Source organism: Dermacentor andersoni, chromosome 5 (genome assembly GCF_023375885.2).
Source record: "Dermacentor andersoni chromosome 5, qqDerAnde1_hic_scaffold, whole genome shotgun sequence".
Taxonomy (NCBI): Eukaryota; Metazoa; Arthropoda; class Arachnida; order Ixodida; family Ixodidae; genus Dermacentor; species Dermacentor andersoni.
This window is the reverse complement of record NC_092818.1, coordinates 152,142,208-152,166,191: the sequence shown is the minus strand read 5'-3', so window position 1 is coordinate 152,166,191 and position 23,984 is coordinate 152,142,208. Positions and strand designations below refer to the sequence as shown.

Sequence of the window (23,984 nt, the reverse complement as noted above, 5' to 3'; positions counted from 1 at the left end):
CAACCGCCATCTCGGCAATCATCGTAAATGTGGCCAGCAATCGAAACGCATTACTCAGACAGCATGGCGGCCTGTGCTTTTTGCACCACCGGTGATCGCTGGGTGATCCCTAAGAAGGCCGAATGCAATTACGATGCATCAAAAAGATTCGCGCTTTCGTGTAACACAAAAATGCATCATCTCATTGTTGCCAACGCCCACCGATGGGGCAAGAAAGTACCGGCCGCCATGTTATCCGAACGTCGCGTTTCAATCGCTGAACATTGTAGAGTGAGCAAGGACGTCATTACTGGTGCTGTGACCAACGCATGTCGCCATGCGGCAGTCTTAAAGGAGAAATGATGCAGAAAAAGTTTGAACCCCGAGTTCATTCAAGTCTTGCGACAATGACTAGTAGACAATGTCGTCTGAGCAAATGAGCATATATGATACCACGGCTTCGCAGCCCACAATCCGGACACACTTACCATATTCCCCGCATACTGAGTTTCTTGTATATATATATACCCAGAGCAAGGAACGCACCCGCACCTTATTTGACTGTTCCCTAAAATATCATCTACCGTTACGTTTTACAGTACGAGCAGTTATTTAACAGAACCAAAGGCCCACTACGTAAAAAAGGCAGAGCGTCCCTAATGCGCTTTTTTCTTTTGTATAGAAAAAAACCGTAGTGTATTTCCGAAACGCACAAAAGCGAATTAGATGTACCGTGCACTGGTCGAGATTGACCGAGACTACGCCTTGAGTAGAGTTCTAATTGGTAAAACGTATGGACGAAAAACGCGTAGTTTTACTTCTCGTACCGTTCTTGCTTATCCTAATGCAACTGTATTTCGCTTGGTGAACGATACTCCCTCTCTCTCTTTGCCTTTGTTCATGCGCGTGCGCGCCGTATGAAAGTGCATTCTTTGTGTCTTTGTCGCGACGATGTCAACTTTTTGTTTGTAATAAAACATAAAAAGAAACTAAAAGCAGCGCGTAATGACACTGTGAAGCATTCCGATCACTCTGCACGCATCACCTATGGAAACAGCCAACACTGACCCATCATGCCCCGTGTAAAAGAAACGGGCGCGTTGCATTCTTAGACATCAATTTAATTTTAATGCCAACAATGTTTCCTTCTGGTGCAATGCATCGCGCCTAGGCCACGTGACTCTCTTTAACATGACCGTTTACTGCGCTCTGGGGCCATCCCTAATCGAGCTTTCCAAAGCTGTCTCAGTGAATCGAGATGTACCAAAGAGAAACGCACAATGCAGATGCGTCGAGTTAATTTACTATATTGTGTTCCACTCAGCGGCAAGGCAAGGGTCTTGTTGGCCTCGCTTTCTGCTGCGTGCTACAGCGGCAGGTGCATTTCAGCCGCATCCATGTCGCGCGAGAGCGTCACCGACACACCGGCTCTGGAAGTGGCCCGAATCCTCGAGAGTATTAGCGTCATCGCCTGCATAATTTTCCACGCGGCCTGCGGCCCATGAGTGCCCCCTGCGATGCATTATGTAGCACTTCGTATTCGGAGCCCGCAAGTGGTTCCTCGTGATCAGTGGCTCGGCAGCTGCTGCATCTGCTTCTCCACTGGCGCACGTGTAGAGCGGTGGCGCAGTGTTCGGTGGCCGTTAAATTGCACTTTAAGGTCAACTCACACCCGTCCCCAGTGCAATATAAGGCTCCTTTCACGCTTTGGGCTATAAGGGCCTTCCGCTCCGTCAGCCTTACTTCTCTAGGCTAGTCCACCTCGACAGACGATGCCTGCCTGGAGGCGTGCAAAACGCGAGTGGACAGCGACACGCAAGCGGCGGTGACATACGGGCGCACCACGCTTGCCTTTCCGCCAGTGCAGATGACATTTTGGCACGCCGCGGTCATCCTTGGTCACGGCAGTTGCGATCAGTCTTTAGGCGGAAGCGTGCGAACCGCTTCGTAACGCGTGAGATTCCGGTCACGCCAGCGCGTTTTAGTGGCCTCAATTTGGGGTATAGCGTAATTTGCGTACGTTTGCTTTCACGCAAAAAGTAGCCAAGTGAGAAGAGTTGTGTGTGAACCCTAGGTGGTAAAAATTAATCCGGATCCCCCCTCCCCCGTCCCCGCCTACGGCGTGCCTCATAATCGGATGGTGGTTTTGGCTCGTAAAGCACCAGAATTTATTTCTAAGGAGTTGTGTGTGCAACAATGTTTCTCTTTATTGTTTGTTTCGGTGCATGTATGCGTGGGCACCGGTGTGAGTGCGCGACGACAGAGAGGTATGTGAAGCTGGGGGCCACCAAACAATTGAAAAGCTAGCTAAGAATTGACCGTTTCTGCAGTATTATGCAGTACTATACTATACTATACTGTACTATACTATACTATACTATACTATACTATACTATACTATACTATACTATACTATACTATACTATACTATACATTATGCCAATTATGATACGCATAACTTTATACACACTAACATGCCGAGATTATTATGACAACGGTCCTTGCGTTTTAAAAAATAATTTAGTTGATTTGGTTTATGTCCTTCAGAGCAATAACTTGCAACTCCAAAAATGCATTTGAGCAGCAGGCCAAGCACTTACTTGAGTAAAAGAAACCGGGCAAAGCATCTTTGTTCTTAGATTTTACCATGAAACGAGAGACGCGCAGGACAAGGGAGCTGGTTACCCCATGGTGTTACTCTTTATTAAAACAAGGTGCATATGAGAACGTTAATTTAATGGGTAGAAAATACTGTACTGTACTGCATAGAAAAGGTTTGAAATATATGTCTAAGCAGATTATCTCTAAGCTGACAAAGTTTACATAAGCAAACAAGTAAAACGTAGTCGCTGATCGAATTAGGCCCGTATAGGGTGCAGTCGTACAGGATCCCGCAAGTAACGTAACCAGGATTGTGTTCATCTATTTTTATCTCACTGCATGTAACACTAGAGACCGCTAAAATCTTGAACACAATTGCCTCTGCCATTTAATGTCGATGGAAATGGGGAGACATTCACTGTGGCAGTCGTTATTGCACGTCGAAATGCATAAACGAGAGACTTTTTGTGGTTGGCTTTCTTGCAGTAATATGAATAAATCTTTCATCTAGATTCAAAAAGTAACATTTATTCGTTTCATGGGGATGGATATGTAAAATAAAGCTCCTTACGCTCCATTCAAACTTAGTTTAAGCACTGAAGGCTGAAGGGTCGACCTACGACCATCAGAGCACATGCGCACACACATCCCAGATGGTGTTTCAGTCGCATCTGCGGGCTCGCCGTCTTAGATACACGGAAATGCTCGACCCAAAGAGGCACCATGCAGGGAGTGAATTGGAAACTAATTACGAACTCGTTAGGGTGGTCTCGCAGTCTGTCATTTGGAGAGCTTCGATTTAGCATTCACTCTTGCCCAGATATATGTGATCTAGACGAGGCATTCGTGTTGTCTGCGTTGTATACAAAATTGCACTGCGTGCCCACTTTCTGAGCGCATACACTTCGTGATACATCGAACTGGGAAAGAGGTCGATGTCGATTGTAATTCGGTGTCTATTTATGATTGATTGTTTCTTTATTTGTCCATTTGCCGCGTCACTCTAGCGTCCTTCAAGCGTTCATTTCTTAATTTATTTTACTTTCTATTAAACGAGCAAGAGGGCTGGTGTGTATAGGGCTTCAAACTTTTCAGCGTGGAAAGTAACATAAAAATTTTAAAGATATGTTCTGAACTGTAATACACGACAAGTACCGGCTTCAAAATGTGGGCAAGCAAACTAAGAGCAAGGATGAAGCCGACAACGATGGGCTTGTTTACAGCATGGTCTTGGACAAATATGTGACTTGAGCTTTCATATCAGAATATTTTTGTTAAAGAAAGAAAACTAAAGTTCTGTCAGGAAACAACACAGCAATAATGTGACGATACAAATTTCCAGCGCCAGACCGGACTTCTTCAATGGTAGAAACGCATAGCTCATCAATGTGGTCACGCTCAAGTGCGGCCGAGTTTTATCTCAAGCCATTCAAAGAAGCAGAAAAGAACTTTATTTGCTTGAATCTCGCTAGATTCCTCAAGTTGACAGCAACTTGTGCAATGTTAGTGGAAGAAATGCATTAACAACTTTTAGTGGCTTACCATGTCATCTTGGTTAGGTTAATGCATTTTGGCGGCGCACGAAAGCTCGTTTGCAACATAAATATTCATTGCAAGCTCAAGGACTCCTGCTCCGCTGCTGACCTTTCTTTCTTTTTATTCTTTATGTGCACCTGGTAGCTTTTTTTCGTATTTTCTTGATTGCAACTTTCAGAGGGATTTACTGATTGCAAAGTTAGCTTTCCTACAAGACGGACTGCCGCATTAAATCTAGCATAGGAAGTGTTAATTCAACGCTGATACTAATATTTTCCAATTGAGGTCAGTAAGCCTTTTCTTTTTCTCCTGTAACTAAAGTTTTCCATCACCAACAGATGAGTACATTTTGTTTACTTGAATAGCATGTAGCGCGTAGATGTGGCATACGCGATGAAACTATGCGTCACACGATCGCGTTCTGGCACGTGCAGTTCGCGCTTAGATTTTCACTCCGAGAACAACCTGTGTTGCCATTAGGAAGGCAAATGGCAAATGTGCCGTAGCTCGCTTGCGGGTTGAGAAAATAGTCTACGCTTAAGCCTGCTTCTCGCTGCGCTGGTGCCGTATTTTGTGGCCCCTGCCTTTTGTAGCAATGACTCAGATACGTACCATTGTGTTTTGAAATTGCAATAACCTTGAACGCCCAAGCCTGCTCGCTTATCGTGACATTTTAGTAGGCGTACGAGTGGAGTGCATGAACGGACATAGCTCTCCGGAGCGCTTGTATTTCGTATCCCCAGAACCGCGCAGCGCAGCCAACGCTAAGCATTGTGTTAGCCAATCATTTACGAGGGCGGACTGCGTCTTTCAGAAGAGGGAGGATCACTCGCCCCCTATGCGCTAATAATCCTCCCGTGACGCAGTATTTCGATGCAGTATTCATAGACGATCAGAGACGAACAATGGAGTAGCCGGTCGTCTGGTCATCCCTTAAGGTTCGCACAGGTGATCTGTAGCTTTCACTACGCTGCACAGAACTGCCGAGTTAGAATGTAGTTCTGTGTACATACTTGTCTCCTATAGAGCATTATCATATACGGTGGGGCCGCCCAACGCTAGCCATTAGCCAGACAGAAAGCACACAAGTCTCTATAGGAAGGATGGACGGGAGCAGGATGCTGTAACTGACGCGTTTACGACGTCATAAATATAAATTGACTACTGATAGATACAGATGCGAGAAATCTCGGCGTGACGTCCAGCCGCATCGATAATAAAGACAAACCAACTCAGGAGCGGGTCGGCACGCCTAAACTGCGCGCATTACTCTTAGTGTATTTGAATGACGCTTCCATATGCGGGGGGACGACAGCCATAAATTTCCGCTCCTCCGAATGCGCGGAAACGCAGGCCGCATCCACAATTTTTCGCATGCCGACATTGATGGGTGGCATCGTCCTCGCATGGGGTAAATGCTGCTTTTAGTGGATTATTCACTTTGCTATCGTTATCTATCATCGCCTTCTCTACAGTGTCACGCTAGCCCATATATTCAAGTCCGTGGGGCCGCCCTCAATGGCATCCCGCGTGCCAGTGATATCACACCAAATTCTCGCGTCGTAAGTTCATGAAATACAACTGCAGTGTCGGTCCGTGGCTTCAGTGATTCAGCGGTTGGGATGTATAATGCCCCATGTCGAGTGTGAAAATTTGTGACATGAGAGATGTTATTTATATATATATATATATCTATATATATATATATATATATATATATATAGAGAGAGAGAGAGAGAGAGAGAGAGTGTTCGAAGGCATACGCGATGTATGTGCTCGCATGTTACCGCTTTAAACAACACAAACTTCAAAGGCACTAGTCAGTAATACAAGCAAAACGATAAAGAAAGGAAATAAAAACAAAATAGCTCCCAATTTCAGGTTTCCAGGAGGCACTTGCGATTGTGTTGCTAGCGTGATCGTGTTGCACTTACAATCACCTTTCCATCGTGTTTGAGCACATGAATTTGCGATAGGCTTTTGCCTGACAGGTAGGGAAAAAATACCATGAAAACACGCACATATTTAATACCACAACTTTACTGCCTAAGCGTGGTTTCCTTACCGACATCATCGATCACCTTAATAGCCATGGCCTGATCCCGGTGCAAAGCCTATGCATGCAGCCACTCCCCGCGAGTCACCTTAGGACCGCACTTATATTGATAAAAAAAAAAGAAACGAATAGTCAACAGACGCTGGTGGTATCTTTTTATGTTTATATGTCTTCCTCTTCCTCTTGTAAGCGTTATAGAAACGTTTGTGATGAGCGATAGCAGACGACGCTTGGTGCGTACGTGCCTCGCGCCTTGGCACGGAGAAATCAACAAAAATCGGCACCGAGCTCGCGCTCGCAAAGGAGGCTCGAGGAATAAACGTGAAGGGCCACGCAGTCCCTTCCTGGTCTTCACTGTGTCTGGATACGTCTTATGTTGTCCCGGTACTCATAGAAACCGACGGCCACAACGGCGCGTCACATTTGGTTACTGAGGTTACTGTTACTTAGGTCAGTAGCGAGTTCCCCTGAAGCTAATTCACACCACTTACACTTAAGACGTCGCCTTCTTTTTAACTTGCGTGCGTGCGTGCATGCGTGTGCGTGCGTGTGCGTGCGTGCGTGCGTGCGTGCGTGTGTGTGTGTGTGTGTGTGTGTGTGTGTGTGTGTGTGTGTGTGTGTGTGTGTGTGTGTGTGTGTGTGTGTGTGTGTGTGTGTGTGTGTGTGTGTGTGTGTGTGTGTGTGTGTGTGTGTGTGTGTGTGTGTGTGTGTGTGTGTGTGTGTGTGTGTGTGTGTGTGTGTGTGTGTGTGTGTGTGTGTGTGTGTGTGTGTGTGTGTGTGTGTGTGTGTGTGTGTGTGTGTGTGTGTGTGTGTGTGTGTGTGTGTGTGTGTGTGTGTGTGTGTGTGTGTGTGTGTGTGTGTGTGTGTGTGTGTGTGTGTGTGTGTGTGTGTGTGTGTGTGTGTGTGTGTGTGTGTGTGTGTGTGTGTGTGTGTGTGTGTGTGTGTGTGTGTGTGTGTGTGTGTGTGTGTGTGTGTGTGTGTGTGTGTGTGTGTGTGTGTGTGTGTGTGTGTGTGTGTGTGTGTGTGTGTGTGTGTGTGTGTGTGTGTGTGTGTGTGTGTGTGTGTGTGTGTGTGTGTGTGTGTGTGTGTGTGTGTGTGTGTGTGTGTGTGTGTGTGTGTGTGTGTGTGTGTGTGTGTGTGTGTGTGTGTGTGTGTGTGTGTGTGTGTGTGTGTGTGTGTGTGTGTGTGTGTGTGTGTGTGTGTGTGTGTGTGTGTGTGTGTGTGTGTGTGTGTGTGTGTGTGTGTGTGTGTGTGTGTGTGTGTGTGTGTGTGTGTGTGTGTGTGTGTGTGTGTGTGTGTGTGTGTGTGTGTGTGTGTGTGTGTGTGTGTGTGTGTGTGTGTGTGTGTGTGTGTGTGTGTGTGTGTGTGTGTGTGTGTGTGTGTGTGTGTGTGTGTGTGTGTGTGTGTGTGTGTGTGTGTGTGACTATATGTAACGTTAAGAGCAGCCCTTGTCTTTGTCTTCCCTTCCTGTGCGCGTTGTATTTTTGTCGCGCTAGTTTTCGTAATCGAAAATGCAAGATCAACTTATCCAACAAATAATTCTTCTTCAGGACCAAGACTGTAGATTATTTATTTATTCATATTCAGGCCCCAGAGGGATACTGAGTATGGAGTATTGCAATAAAATAACAATAAAAATGTAAGATGACAATAAGAGGGAAAACGGTGCGATAGAAGAACCAATTTTTATTGCGTGTCGACGGATGTTCAGTCAATAGCAGGAAAAACAAATAAAGAAGGACATCGACATCACCGCTAAAACAAATAAAGAAGGACATCGACATCACCGCTAACAATGCGATGTCACGTGCTGAAAAGGTACATAATTGTACTCTGATGTAGCGATAGCGAAGGCATGCTGATACATTTTTCACCACTTTTATGAATGGTGAAAGCATAAAAATTTTTGCATTCGTATTGTTCAAGGCATCTACCTGAAACTGCGCACTCAGCAAGCTTTGGTTTACAGTTACACTTACTGCATTGTTCAACTTTACAAAGATGCTGCTTTTGAGAGCATGATAACTGTAACGTCCGCTTTAGAGTGGTAGTCAAATTCAGAGCTGTATGAATCGCTGACTTCGTCTTCTCAATCTTTGAATTCAAAAGCATTAATATACGCTTAGAGCCATCGTAAACCATGTCTTCGCTTTGGTATCACAGCATTAGGATACGCTAAGTACAGGTTTAAATTGTAATGAAGTCAGTAGCATTCAGCCGCTGTTAACATAAACCTGCACCGCGCGTGTTATCAAGCGATGGGGAACTGTCACTGCCAGCCCATGCTTTCTGTATCAAAACGCAACAGCCTTCAGCAGGGGAGCAGCGAAAAACTTCATAATTGCATCAGGATACCCAATAGAAAGATCCACTCCTGAGCCTCTATTTACCAACTGGTAATATTGTGTGCCTTCAGGTTTTTTGCTGAATGTGCAAGCACTGGGAGCAGCATCTTTCCGTACGTTCCAATATAATATACGAAAATTCACCTCATAACCATGCCTCACCAACTCCATTGCTTTTTTTTATTTCATTCAGATTGTCTTTCAAAACCCGTTTTTAACGCCATCTCCTACTTCTCCTACTACATACTGATGAGATGCACATTCGCTTTTCTTTCCCTCCCACCAAGTAAGGTGATGCCCTTCCGGTGTTTAAGCGCCTGGTCTTCTTAGAGAGTCATTAAGAAGCGTTTGACACTGCACTGAGATTGTCTTTATTGTTCGCAATTCGCTTCGCCGAAGAAAACGAAAATGCATATGAGAAGGAGGGAGACAGAGAGAGAGTTTGACAGGGTCCCGTCAGGCGAGACATCGGGAGGCAGCCGCGTCGGGCAAACTGCTCGTTAGCGAGCGAACTCTCTATGCTAGCGGGGACGGTAAGCGAAAGCCGGATCGCGTGTACGCACGCATGTACACGCACTTCTCGCTCCCCTCTACGCGGCACCGCTGCTCCATGTGGTGCGCTATCGTCACCACGGCTCCCGTTAAAGCCCTGAGGGACAGCGTGGCACACGTCTCCTGACACGCGATTTCCCCCTAACGACAATATTACTCCTGCAGCCTCGGAGAGAGAGCTGCGGAAAAGGTCCGTGTATGGAGAGTTGTGTATTGAGAGCTGGGAACGCTATACGCGGGCCTTGAGTCCCCGTGACCGCTGATGTGATGTATCTTGAAGCTCGCGCACCTATAGGATATGGCTGTCGGCAATAGTTGATGTGCCTACACGCGTGCGCTATATAGGCGTGGTCCAAGCACCAGTTGCATGTAGCTGTAACTGCAGTTGTTGCAATGCAAATCTTAGAGAGGGTTTGCTGCCGTGGCCAGATTTGTCAAAGACATAAGAGGCGCCGTGCAGGAATTTATCGCAAGTATTTTCTGGAACGAGCTCATGTAAGTTTAACTTTTATGGGTTTGGGTCGGGCTGGTATTAAGGACAATCTGAGTGAAAAACTGTTTAATGTAGCTGTTAAACAAGCTGTGCACGTTAGCTCATGTGCAGAGCCTGCAGCTGCCAACACATCAGGAAAATTTCGGTTACAAATGAATACAAGGCTGGCTCATTGAGATCCGTAGAAAAAAAAAAGAAACAGATAGGATCATTCTTTCTTCTCTTTTTTTTCTTTCATTTTTTAACTCCTTGTGTCCTATTGGGTCCCAGAACTATCACTGGAAGCGCTGGCACTGCAATCATTCTTTTGTCAAAAGTTGAATTACGTGATATCGCTTCGACGCAGTTATCGCTGTACACGCGGCGATATTATCCCGCTATTTAGGAGGTTTGTATTATATTGAGTGTTCATAAATGTTGGTCCTTCTCGTTGGCTATTACTGACCGCCGTAATAGGATGACTCCGGAATACTGCAGCTACCCACCCTTCGCAGTATTTACCGAGTTTCAATGCACTTCCTGAAGCAATCATTCCACTGGGTCCTTCGCACACTGTGGCTTTTGGGTGTGAAAAAGAAATCGCTTGGTGCCTTGTAGACGCTTACTATATATAGTACGCACACTGCGGAATATATCTAGCCAAGGCTGGGATTCGTTCTTGCTTTGGTTGGGTTATAGGTTTAGAATGCAGCGACAAGACTTGCTCTATACAAAAGTAAACTGGTCAGTCAGAGGTTTATGTGACAGGCATTAAGAGTTAAGTATCCCTCCTCGGAGTTTTGACATCAGCAAGTTAACTTGTTGTGAAAGGTTGTTTGCGTTCAATACGCGGCCCGATTATAGATTTGGTCATGGCGTTTACCATAACGAAAAAGGTACTTGAAGCAATTGTCTTTTTTTTTATAAGTAGCGCAGATAAATGCGTTCTTGACTACTACATAGTACTGAAGGGAGGTAAAATTACGCAAATCTTACAGTACGAAACAAAAATATTACCATTACCCACTTCGTAGTTTCGCCGCTCCTTTCTTTTGTTCTCTTCAGGCGCGCCCTACGCTCAAAATCAATGAATGAACTCTGGGGCGTTACGTTCCAAACCAACGATTTGATTATGAGGCACACCGTATAGTGGGGACTCCAGATTTATTCTTACCACCAGGGGAGCTTTAATGTGCCCCCAGTGCACAGGGCACGGGCGTTTTTGCATTTCGCCCCCATCGAAATGCTGCCGCCGCGGCCAGCATTTGATTCCGCGACCTCGTGTGTATCAGCGCAACACCATAGCCGCTAAGCCAACGCCGCGGGTGCCCTGCGCTTAGTACAATTAATTCTAGAGAGAGAGAGAGGGGGGGGAAAGAAGGAAAGGCAGGGAGGTTAACCAGACTGAGTCCAGTTTGCTACACTACACGTGGGGAGGGGAATGGGGAGTGAAAGAGAGAGAGAAATAAATAACATGAGTCTATAGTGCACTACAGTTAGTTCCAGCAAGGTTCATTGTCTATGTTATCGTGCAGTGTGGCGCATGCGAACTTGACACGACTACGCGTCACGATGCGCTTCTTATCCAGGTTGTTAAATGCGCGCGCGGATTCCGATGGTCTTGCATTGTACGGAGGATTAAGGTTTAAAAAGATGCTCCAGAGATTTATGCTCCATCCAGGTTGCTGGTAAGTTAGGGAAGATGTTTGCAGCGTAAAATTACGCAGATATATAACAGAGCCGGATACCTCATGGCGCGTAGACATCGAAAGATAACCATCTGACTGAACCAAACCATGCGATACTGGCCTGTGCGCACGTTGTCCGCGATAAAGGAAATAAAATAAAACGAAATAAGAAACACCGGACGTCTGACACCAGATCCCTTCACGTGTTCAAACGAGATATGTCGCGGTGCTACGAACACGAATGGCTGCATTTGTCACGTATGTCTCGCTTTCCGTATTCTGCTGCTTCGCTCTTGCGAATGAAACGTGTTGTTATTTACATGAACTATTTACATTATTATTTACATGCGCTTTAAAATTTCGCACCAGGGTTAGACGACCGTTGGACTTCTGTGAAAGTTACCCTGTTTTCTGTTTCTGCGATAGTACGCAAAGCAAAATTTGGCCCAAGTCTCCATTGACTGCGTATAAAACAGCGTATAACACGTTAAAATTGAAACAAAGAACAAGCGCTGTTGGCTAAATTACTGCAACTAACCAGACATCCACGGCAGTACGACGTAAAACGAAGCACGCGGGGGTGCTGAAGCAGACGCTCTGGCACGTGAACGCCATTATAAGGCGCTGGCGGCTGGCGGCGCCTTGGTTGCCCTCGCCCGCAAGTGCGCGCATGGCCATGGACTGATGATTTTTATTTCCAATAGGTTTCCGGCACCTTTAACACCATGCTGTCTCGCATTCGGCTACATAGTACACGACATGAAAGCATTTTATGCCTGAGAGATTGGGCAATGGAAGTACGTGTAAATAGATAGGACTTACGAACTAATTCCATGCACCAAAGCTGAAAATGGCACAAGGAGAGGAAAATGTGTGGCCTCATAAAGAGCGGTTTGTATCATAGAGCAAACAGGGATAGCCGATATTCTAGTTGACATTAAGATAGAAAAATTAAGCTGGGCACGCTACGTAATGCCTACGTTAGGTAACCGGCTGACTGTTAGGGTTACGTAATGGGTGCCAAGGGAAGATAACGAGATAACGCGAATGCGATAAAAGGTAGCCCCGTAACATCCATATGTATTCAGAGGTTTATTTTGTTACTTTATTCATGAGTGAGACATTGTCTTAAGAGAATGCACATAAATTATATTCTTTCCAGATGAGCACTACAAATTGATGGCTAACAAAGTTAATGAAGCACTCGTTGTGAAATTCCTAAACAAATCAAGACGAATAACATATTTCTTTCTTTTCAATCGAGGCTCGTGGAAATAAAGAAGGAGGTGCAGATCGAGGCGGGAACGAAGCAAACGATTGCGTTTCTGTATATTCTTTCTTATTATTCAAGATGTTCTGTGGCACAAATGCAGTCGAGGGCGGCAGAAAACTAGATGGAGTGGTAAAATTAGAAAATTTGTAGGCGCAAGTTCGAATCAGCTAGCGCAAGACAGGCGTAATTGGAGATCGCTGAAAGAGCCCTTCGTCTTGGCAGTGAACATAAAAATAGGCTAATCACGATGATGACGATGAAGTGGTGGAGCATATGATGCGTTGATCTTTCCTTCCATTCCAAACTATAACAGCTGGGCTTATACGATACTCTCACATCACTGCTTCCTACTTTCTCCTAATAATTACGAGTCACTCCTCTGTTCCTTCTCATCTTGCCCCATACGTGTGTTAGGTGCTTTCCGCACTGCGACAGCAGCGCAATCATGGCCGCTCATGAATTCGCCGCTGGCTCATCCCACAAAAGCAGGGGACATTATTATGCATTGCTACACTGTAGTTAATCACACTATAGTTCGATACATCAGCTAGCGAAGAGTTTCCGGGAAAATGGCGGTGGGGAAACTGCTAATTATTCGCTATCGTTAATCTCGCCGCGCACGTTGACGAATGCTTCTTATCGAAATATGACTCGGCGTTCTTCGGTACATTGACGATGCGAAACTTCTTCAAAGCCCTAAGCTTTAATTACCGTGCGCATCCGCTGTTTACTTGAACTATGTTGTGTAAGGCTAATTAGTTCACAGAAGATCGTGTTCGTTAAAAGGCCACGTACGACAAAACAAAGCAAAATAGGCAGCTACAACGTCGAGCGTTTAATGTTCGTGTTCTTCTTTTTATGCCCATCTTGGTACACGTTGCAGGGACTGCGAGAACAAAGGAACGAGCAAACCAACCATGTAATTTTCGTCCATAGGCTTTACCTTGCTTAAAGTAGTACGAAACAGCACGAGCTAGGCGCACTGTTCTTCCTTAAAGTGTAGAATAACCACATGTGTTTCCTTCCTTTTCTATTCGTGGAACGTGAAACGCGAGGCAAGATATCGCCTCCAATTACTGAACGCCAAAAACCTTATGCTCCTAATTAACGTGCCTAACTGCGGCAACCAACCTTTCTTTTTTTCATTTCCGCATCAGGGTGTTTCGAAACTGTTGAAATTAAGAAACCTGGAAACCGCTGCGTTATTTAGCCCAAAGAGAAGAGTACAGTTCAGCGAAATCTCCAGAACAAAAAGTATAGAACCTACTGAAAGCGAAACATACTGCTTTTGACTCCTCTCTCTTTTTTTGCGTGCCTATTCTCCTCGCTTCGCTTCGTACGTCTACAAATTATGTGCAATATGAAGTCTCTTTCCCTTCTCCACATTGCTGCTAGATCAGATGTAGTTTTGAAAACGGAAAAAGAAAGAATTTTCCCGCTTGGCTGAGCGCTGTTCTTCATCGTTATCAACAAAGAACAGGCTGCGAAATAGGGTGCAAGCACTGAGCGTATGAGCAAACTATTAATGCCCTTTTACTTAGCAAAATCATTTTGCGCATACAGAGAAACAAGAGAAACCGAGTAGCTCTCTTTCTACTTAGATTATCTTTTATTTACCCCATTTCATTAGGTCTACAGACCTCTCTGCCTGTGAGTACGAAGAATGCGTGATTTTTTCGTGTTCGGGATTTTGCCGATAATATGCACTGTCTCATGAACGTTAGAGAGGGGCGCCAGACGAGATAACGCGAATGCGATTAAAGGTAGCCCCGTGACATCCATATGTATTCAGAGGTTTATTTTGTTATTTTATTCATGAGTGAGACATTGTCTTAAGAGAATGCACATAAATTATATCCTTTCCAGATGAACACTACAAATTGATGGCTAACAAAGTTAATGAAGCACTCGTTGTGAAATTCCCTAAACGAATCAAGACGAATAACATATTTTTTTCTTTTCAATCGAGGCTCGTAGAAATAAAGGAGGTGCAGATCGAGGCGGGAACGAAGCAAACGATTGCGTTTCTGTATATTCTTTCTTATTATTCAAGATGTTCTGTGGCACAAATCAAATCAAAGCAATTGGTCATTAGTTGAAAATAACATATCGAGAGCAGTTAGAGAGACAGATAGAGAGGCAGATAGAGAAGGAAGCCAGCGATGTTAACCAGAAGCAAATCTCGGGAACAAAAGGCATCACGTGCCTCACATGGCCCCCAACCCCTCTTTATAGAGTATCAGCAGCATATGGCAAAAACTTTGCACCTGTCACATACTTACAACGTATCTGTAATATGCAACGCATGAACAATAACAGTGACAACACTATAGCTTCAGATTTCAAAAAATGCTTAAATTTACATACATACATACATACGTACTTACATACATACACACATACCTAAATACATACATACCTAAATACATACATACATACATACATACATACATACATACATACATACATACATACATACATACATACATACATACATAATCAGATTGCAGTTAACTTCTGTATGTGCTCGTGTTCTAAAAGGGCTTTTTCTCTCTCGTTTTCAGGAGATGTATAAAGGCTGCAATCTCGCTGATGCACCGGCAGTAATCACTTGAAGCACCCAAGCCAACTTGACTGCAAGGACATGAAACGTGAGCCATAATTACACTTGCCCTTCATTCGTATCGGAAAAGGATGCGAACGCACTACGTTATAAAAAAAATGAATTTAGTCTGTTAAGCTCACCATTGTTGTTGTTTTATGTCACAGTATTTCAGTTTAGCGACCAGGTGTGCCAACTTCGACGAATTTCTCTAGTTTACGCGTTTTCTTTACGCTGTCTTAAAGGTCGATAAGTTGGATCTAAAAAGCCCACCCTCAACTAAAAGAATCGTCTGCGTCCGCACAAAGAGGGCTTGTACCATAAAAGGAGAATACACGTAGTTAGAATGAATTAATGTAACAGTAAGGGTACTGATGCGTTTTCACCGGAATCCCTTTGGCAGCCCAATGTTGTCGCAGATGTTGTACCGAAATAGTCAGATTGCGCGCAATCTCATTAGGTAGAATTCTTTCGTTACAAAATCTGCGACAATGTGAGGCATTACATTTACCGGCAAAGTGTTTGAGGCGAACTGAGTCTACTTTATCTTCCTCTTTTTTTCTATCAGCGTTCTGAAAACAGGACAGCCTGCGCAAAGAGAGCAGGAAATCACCTTTAGAGAACTCAGGCGATTTTCCTTGGTGCGCTACGAAATGTGCCCGTTTTTTGTCCCATGTGTTTCCCGTGCTTAGTTTTTAATCCGAAAACATTATATGGCTCATGAAGCGGAAAATCCGCTGGCGTGGCCGGAGATGTTACAAGAAGTCACGCAGTTACAGAGACCCGTTCGTGCCGCTGCACGTGCGTTGGACGACGTCTTGTTCCACAGTGGGCTCCGATGCCGCTCGTCATGCCAGTGTTCCCATACTGTCCCTTCCTCTGCGACGGCAATGATGGCACTGACCGATTGCCAGTCGGTGCGGTGATTTCGGTGAGGTGGTGAGTTCTGTTGTGCACTCCGATGGACGAACCTTCGACTTGGACTTCTCAGTCAGTAGTGGCGCCCGGCTCCTGTAGACGTGCACGCAAGTATGCAAACGAGGCCGAGGCACGTGATGCGATAAATACTACAAGGCAAGGTTAAAACAATATCATTATGTTTCGTAAAATGAGTCGTCGTCGGGAAGGTGCCGCCATGCTTTCGCATTCATATGCGTAGGAATACCAAAGTGCCCTTGACTTTTTCTTTCCTCAAATAGGAGGGCAGCATTTGTTTAATAATTTCGAAATAACACGTCAAACAAGATAACAAATCTCACGAGGGCTGAAACCGACGTACTAGCTATATATGAGTTCATTATCCCCTCCTCAATATGGACAGACGCTGTCCCACGGCCGCTGGATAAAAATGTCTTTTTTTTATCCAGCGGCCGTTGCTGTCCCTTGTGCTCTTCTATGTGCAACGTCCTCGTGGAAACAAAGGGGATCGGAACAAAATATAACAAGCACCTGCAAGGTGCTCGACACGTGCCAGAACATCGTAGCTCATTTAATGACCGTTCCTCTTCACGCTCAGATATAAATCGCGGTCAGTCGAAAATACCGGAACTCCGGCCCCGGGGCGCTACGTGACTTGTTGTACGCAGGTTTGCTGACGCTGGCCTGTCTAGCTTCCCTGTTGAAGAGTGTACTTCATCTCAAGAGATGCAGCCTAGTTCTCTCATTGAAAGAAAGCTCGCGAGAAAGGGCGGGGCGGGGGAGGGGGGGCGTATGCTCCATTTAAAATGGAGATGGCGCAGTGTAGAGGTGGAGCGCCACTCAAGCGGTCTTGGTTCATTGAAATGTTCGTCGTCGGCTCGAACTTGACGATTCGCGCTCAATTATTCTCCGTTTCCCGGGAGCGTACAGACCCAGTCGAAAGCTACCCGCGCACTTTAAATTCGCTGCGTACTGTTGCGAAAGTGGCCCGTGGAGTATAGTAGAACTGCAATTAGTGTGACGAATGATGCAGAGAGGTGGGAACGGGAATGACGCTCAGCGTGCAGAAAAAAATGCGACAACACGTGTATATTGAGGACATGCCGGAACTGATATAGCATGCACGTGAAGCTCAACGGGTTGCCTTCTCGAAGTCATTCTAAGAAGCGTTTTGAAGACATCACGCGTCTAAAAAAAGAAAGACAGCTTTGCGCACACGTGCACGCTTGTCTCGCTAATGTTATTTTTCTCTTCCTTCAATACCAGTTTGTTTGCAACGTCTCTGCACTGAAAGCCTCGAGGCATGATAGACGTGTCGCGAAGACTTAGTGTCTACAATAGCTTGGTCAGCATACAGATGATCATCTGCCTATCTAAACATAAGGCCAGTCAGTCGCAATCACCAGAATGATAGGACAAACTCACCACTTATCACAGAGCAACTAATTCTTGCTTATTTTCGTGAAGATCACATATTCAATGCGCTCCTATTTTAATTGCTGGCGAGAAGTGTTTTGTGTGCAATACGGCTTACGAGACATTTTTTAGAAGTCATATGAGTGATTAGGCCACTGGTGAGAGCGCGCGCGCTTTGTTTTCATCACAGCACACTAAAACTGCTTTTTACTATGTGGACATATTTGTTATTGGTACTGCGCCTTCACGTAACCTTATAGGGCTTCAAACCCGCCGCTCAGCTATATGCAACTGCTTACCTGTGAGCTGAGTTCTATTTTAATGTTCACCCTTTTCGCACCTAGGATAATATAGAGCAAGCGATCGTAATTAAAGCCCACTTTGTTGTGTACAATTTTCAAACAAAAAACTTTTCCTATACAGACGCACGACGTCATGTGGCTAGGAAAGCTTGACGATCGAGATTCGTTTCGAATTCAGCTAGGGGTAGCAGTGCTTCTTTAAGCTGCCTTGTAGATTGATGGCCCTGTGCGAAACAGCCTATTCCTACGGGCGACCTGACACCAAAATGAGCGCTCAGGTATTTTTGTTACCTGGATGTATCTGCAACGTTTTTCGAATACGTGTTCGCGAGTCCATGTACCCAAAACAAACCGGTGGCAGTATGCGGCGACAGTGACCGACTGTGTTTGTATGTATACGCTCCTTTCTTTATTTCTTTATATCTACTTTGTTATCACTTTATGTCCCCTCCCTTCTCCCCCCAGCGTAGGGTAGCAAAGCGGATATTCCGCTCTGGTTAACCTCCCCACCTTTCCTCTTTCCTCTCTCTCTCTCTCCCTACAATTTCCTACAGCATATTCAACGCAAATGCGCCACTGTAAACAGCATCATCCTAGGCTTCGAAGGGCTGTCACCTCGTCGTGCTAGGCTATCGTCGTGCTATAGCTAACCGCCTGGCTATGGCCGTGCAACGAAACGCCAGGAAACCGACAGAGAGTTGCTTCCGCTGGCATGATGGATAGTGCTCTCATGGGAGCGCCGCGTGTGTACACGGCTTCCAGAGACCTATACCGCTGCCGTTTGAAGCAGCGGTGTCCTCGTCGGGGGAACTTCTCTATTGCGACACTGGCGCCTTTTCTATAGCTGCTCGGGGCTCCGAGTCCTATAGTGAGAGAGGGTCGACAAGCCGACCTTCTTGTGATCTGATGAAATGGAAGCCACACACCGACATCTTTTCTTTTCATCCGCAAGATAGTGTGCACTAATTGACGCCTGTCATATCACACACTATTTGCCACTCCCGCCATAGTATCTTGCGTCTAGGATGCTTTATAGTGTTTAAACGCCCACTCGTGTCATGTGAAACGTTTTGTTGATGTAAATCTTTCACAAAAAAATAAAAGGTAAGCCTTTTGTACGCCGCCGTGCTGCTCGCCGGGTTGATTTAAACACGCATTGACATTCGTAACAACTGCAGCAGCGCAACCTTTATTTGTGACAGGACAAAAATGTCGCATACAAGTATACCTACGAGGCCCATAGCTGCGGGCTACAAAGTTTGCACAGCTGTTATCTATGTACATTTCTGAAAATATGGAAGGAACAACTAGCACGTGTTCAGCATGAGTATGCGACATTCGACTCACATGAGCAGAAGTGACTAAAAAAAAAAAAAAAAAAGACCCGATTGGGTTTCTGTCACCTACGAAAAGGCCGAGTGGCCGAAACAGTGCAGTGGTCTCCGACGGGACATAACCTGACCTGGCTCTTATTCTATGGAGACACAATCGAGGCGTGATATACAAATGCCCTTAGAAGATGATGCTACTGCTCCATGTCCCACTGCTGTAGTATCACTGCTGTAGTCATCTTAACCGACGCTGTGGAAAGGATGAAAATCCAGAGTCAGGGAAGAGAGCACATTTATACTAAAGTTCTTCCCCACGGGTTAGAACTACGAAGCCGACGTATAAGTAGACCCAGAATGGTAAGCCGAATGTCGTGTAGATATTTCAGCTCACGCCATGCAAGGACTGCGCGCGGGTCAAAGTAAGCGTATCGACGGTAGTCCAATTTATTTCTGGAAATGTCTCCTGTATACACCAGTGACAATGTTTGTGCACTGTATGTTCTCTAAGCAACCTCCTGCTAAACTAGCGATGATGGTGCGCCAGGAGTGGGCATTTCATTATTGCATTAGAAGTGCGTGTATTGAGAGGGACAAATTGCCTTCTGTGAATTTCCCTTCCTGGTATTGATGGTAAGAAATTAGGCACTGAAAGGTGACTGGCAAGTCTTTTCTACCTTTCGCAGCTGGCGCCCGCACAACCAATTACGCGACGAGAACTCGAATTATCGACATGTTGTGCTAGAGCCGCTATATACCTTCGCGTTAGAAACGATAAACTATTCGTCGCACGCACGGCTACCAATTACCATAATGCAGTGGTGTGGTATACCTAACGCGACGCTTTATGCATGTGAACGCGTTTTGTGAAGGCCGGCGCGTTGACGATACGAAAGCCTTGCGAGCCTAGGCACAGCAGTGTTGGACTTTGGAGCAGTCGCAGCAGCTCTGCATTGCTGCTATAAACAAAGGTGTGTTAAACAGACGTCACTATACCGACAACCATACGAGCTCACAATTGGCTTGGTTCGTATATTAAAGCGCGCACCCATCAAGGCCCACAGTGGCTGGCTTAATTGTTTATGCCCTCAAAAAATTGTTATAGGAATTCTGTCACGTTTTTATTGAGTTCTTTTTTTTTTCAAACAGTAGACTTTATGGTGCGATTCGATTAAATGTCTCGTATAACTTTTCTAAGGCACTGCACCGTTTGGAAGGCATTTTTTTGCTAGCTATTTGTCGTCAACAAAACGTTTATTTCCTGAAACGGGCCAAAAAAATATAAATGGTAACAGTGGAAGCCAGACTGATTTAGTGTGCCTGGCGACTTTCCATAATTAAAAAAGTTAGTGAAGGGTGCTTGCGCGGAGCCATTGTCTGCAGGTTTTGCAAGGTTAGGTCTGTCAGTAAATCACAACATGCTCCTCCTCCTCCTCCTCCTCCTCCTCCTCCTCCTCCTCCTCCTCCTCCTCCTCCTCCTTCTGTTAAAAAAAGGAAAACACAGACGTACGTTAGCAATCACAGATCAAAATATTCTTTATCAATACCACCGCACACTCTCATGTTTTGTTTTAGTGTTTCGTTGTAAACCGTTAATATAAGAATTTAACGAAGTAGAGCAAGGGCTGTAAAATTTGCTCAAATATTTGCTCATTCATTGTTAGTGCATCTAATTGAACACAATGGCAGAGCTTTCTTTAAATCTTTTTCTTGAGTAGGACAGTTGACAATAATACATTCAAATGTGTTTCCGTTTATCTTCATCCTCCGTGCCGTGTAATACCAATCACGTTATCTGCGCCACTGCAGTTTTTCTATTTCAAACTGAGTACATCGGTCTCATTTCCGGATCATGAGACGGAGATAATCAGAAGAATAAGAATGGGCTGGGGTGCATTTGGCAGGCATTCTCAGATCATGAACAGCAGGTTGCCATTATCCCTCAAGAGAAAAGTGTATAATAGCTGTGTCTTACCAGTACTCACCTACGGGGCAGAAACCTGGAGGCTTACGAAAAGGGTTATACTTAAATTGAGGACGACGCAGCGAGCTATGGAAAGAAGAATGATGGGTGTAACTTTAAGGGATACGAAAAGAGCAGATTGGGTGAGGGAACAAACGCGAGTTAATGACATCTTAGTTGAAATCAAGAAAAAGAAATGGGCATGGGCAGGAAATGTAATGAGGAGGGAAGATAACTGATGGTCATTAAGGGTTACGGGTTACGGACTGGATTCCAAGGGAAGGGAAGCGTATCAGGAGGCGGCAGAAAGTTAGGTGGGCGGATGAGATTAAGAAGTTTGCAGGGACGACATGGCCACAATTAGTACATGACCGGGGTTGTTGGAGAAGTATGGGAGAGGCCTTTGCCCTGCAGTGGGCGTAACCAGGCTGATGATGATGATGATGACATCGGTGTCGGAAGATGCCATGCTAAAGGTATGTTATTCCATAACCCAATTACGTGCTTACCATAAGCAAGCAAAACGCGTCAACCCTAAGTAAAACGAAGTTGGAGAGAAGTCACGGAAAAACAAATCGTGGTGATTTAGCGGTAAAGTCGAGATAAATGCGTTAGCAACACGTCGCACTTATTTGGTGTCTCGGATCCGTGATTTACACCGCGTTCCCCATATGCGAAGTCTTGCGAAGTCAATACAGCACCTGCCTCTTCGAGGAGCGACTTGTATTTGACGGTCGCCTGGAGCAGACCACCGCCAGTAGCAGTAAATATATATATATATATATACGTATGCACACCGCAACAACGTGACCGGCTTCCCACACTTCACACACATACATTTTTTTTTTGTTTCATTTTGACACTCTTCACACTAAACATAAAAAAACAACAAATAAACAAATAAAAGGCTAAAGGTTGAACTTTTGAGAGGCGGAGCCGCCAAGGCTAGATTTCTTTATGGACATACGCATAACATGCTCACACACACACCCAAGCACAAGCAAGTGCCTATAAATGCGTGTACGCGCAGGAATTAAAGAAAACTCATCAGGCGTCACTTCAGTACACAAAAACAAATACACGCATGTGCGCGTGCCCATAGACACGCGCCCTTAAACACACAGCACACACCAAATTCATGCGACCATACTAACCACACGCACACGCACACACACACACACGCACACACACAGACAGACAGACACAGGCACACAAACACTCACTCACACACAGACACACACACACACAAGCGCGCGCGCGCACGCACGCACGCACGCATGCAAACACGCAAACACGAAAACACGAAAACACTCATGAAAGGCTTGGAGCATAGAGCTTTTGTGGTCGCATGCGCAGGTCAGTTCTGCGTGACCTCGGTGTTTCGGCCCTAATTGAAGCCCTGGAATTCTGGTCTGCGGAACACGCGGCCAATAAAAAAAAAGTCAGCTCATTGTACCCGCGCGCAAACATTCTTTCCGGGTCGCTTCTAATGGGCGGAAATGGTTCTACCGGTCAGCGATCTGACGAAGAAAATCCTAATTTCAGCAGGTAAATCTGGTGAGCCTGCAGTTGCGCTTGTTCTGTTCTAGGTTTCTCGTTCTTGGCACTATTCGCTGTTTTTAGTTTGCCGAGCACTTTAGAACTCATTAGCTCACTACTATAGCTTCGGCTGCAGGAGAGCTTTAGCGTACCATGCGTATAAACGATGTGCGGCAACCCCGCCCGTTTGCGGCTGCCAGCCATTACATCGCTGCGATAAGGACATAGATATAAAAATAACTTTATCTTCACGTACCGCGTGCAGCAAAATGTAACGATGGTGTTTGCAGGTTGCGGCGTTATGCCGCCTCGAAGTCACCGCTGTGGCGTGATGCGCAGAAGTTAGAGGCGTAATTTGGCGAGCGGCTTGCTTTCTCTTAGTTGCAGTATGATCGCTGATTGAATGCAGAAGTAGTCATTTTTCGAAAGGTGCATTCAGCTGAAGGCTGCGCTTCGAAAGCGGGGCCTATCAGAATCTATTTAACATGATGACTATTTGAATTTAGTCAAACTGCCTTTAACAGTGAAGTCATTATCCTCGTTATTAAGTAGAAAACGAAATTTTACAACAATCGTATAAATGGTTTACGTTAAAATTTAGTTCAGTAAAAAAAAAAGAAACCTAATGTCAACATTCGTGCGTTTCGTTAGCCAGACGTACACGCCGTGATTTTTTCTCTTTCATTGAGAACGGTTATCATACATTAGAAAAATTCGCCTATATTTCCCGCCATTAGGTATGACGGGAAAGTCTCAAAACATTTCAAGCCTTTCCTACATTATGGCACCAGAAGCCGGCCCCCATCAAAGTGTAGCGCGATTCTCATGTGCCTGCTTAGTATTGTGCTTCAATTGTTTTTTTTTAAATCATGGCGACAAGAACATAAACTTATAGCGGTAGTGAGTAGATGAAGTCAAGGTATAAGCTGGTTATTAATTCTCTTCGAGTGAAAAGAGTGGCCGGAGAGGAGAAAAAGGTGGAGAGGTTGGAAATGCCTACTTCACAGTGCTTCACTCAAATAATGACTGCATGAAAGTAAAGCTCACTGTAAACACCTAGTTCTGTTTTCAGGAATCCGAAGCTTCGTTCGTCACAAACCTAACTCTGTAGCTTGGCGTAAGCTCTTTAATAACACCAGTTGTGAAAAACTTATGTATTTCGAGAAAATAAAATGTCAGCATTCAGAGCAGCCTACAATATATCATATCAAAGTTTTATTCAGCACTATCTCACGTAATGCTTAATTAAAGTGCCAGAAACCAGCCTTATTTTTTTTCTGTCGCACCGCATTGTGGTTCAGCAAACATGACGAATAACTTGTGATTCGAGCAGCTCTCTTTAGATATCACTTCAGCAGCCCACTTTCAAAGGAAAAACAAACGTGAAGGAAGAAAAGGTAAACATGCCTTTTTT

At 45.1% G+C, this 23,984-nt stretch overlaps 1 protein-coding gene across 3 annotated transcripts in view; it reads left to right on the top strand.

Annotated features, from left to right (window-relative positions):
* Window positions 1-23,984, top strand: part of LOC126531404 (cell adhesion molecule 3-like) — a 486,943-nt gene that overhangs the window by 400,441 nt on the left and 62,518 nt on the right. For all 3 annotated transcript variants that reach the window (XM_055071147.2, XM_055071148.2, XM_050178917.3), the window contains one exon: window positions 15,067-15,153. In XM_055071147.2, coding sequence (XP_054927122.1) covers window positions 15,147-15,153 — 7 coding nt within the window. In that variant the 5' untranslated portion in view covers window positions 15,067-15,146. The remainder of the gene's footprint in view (window positions 1-15,066; window positions 15,154-23,984) is intronic.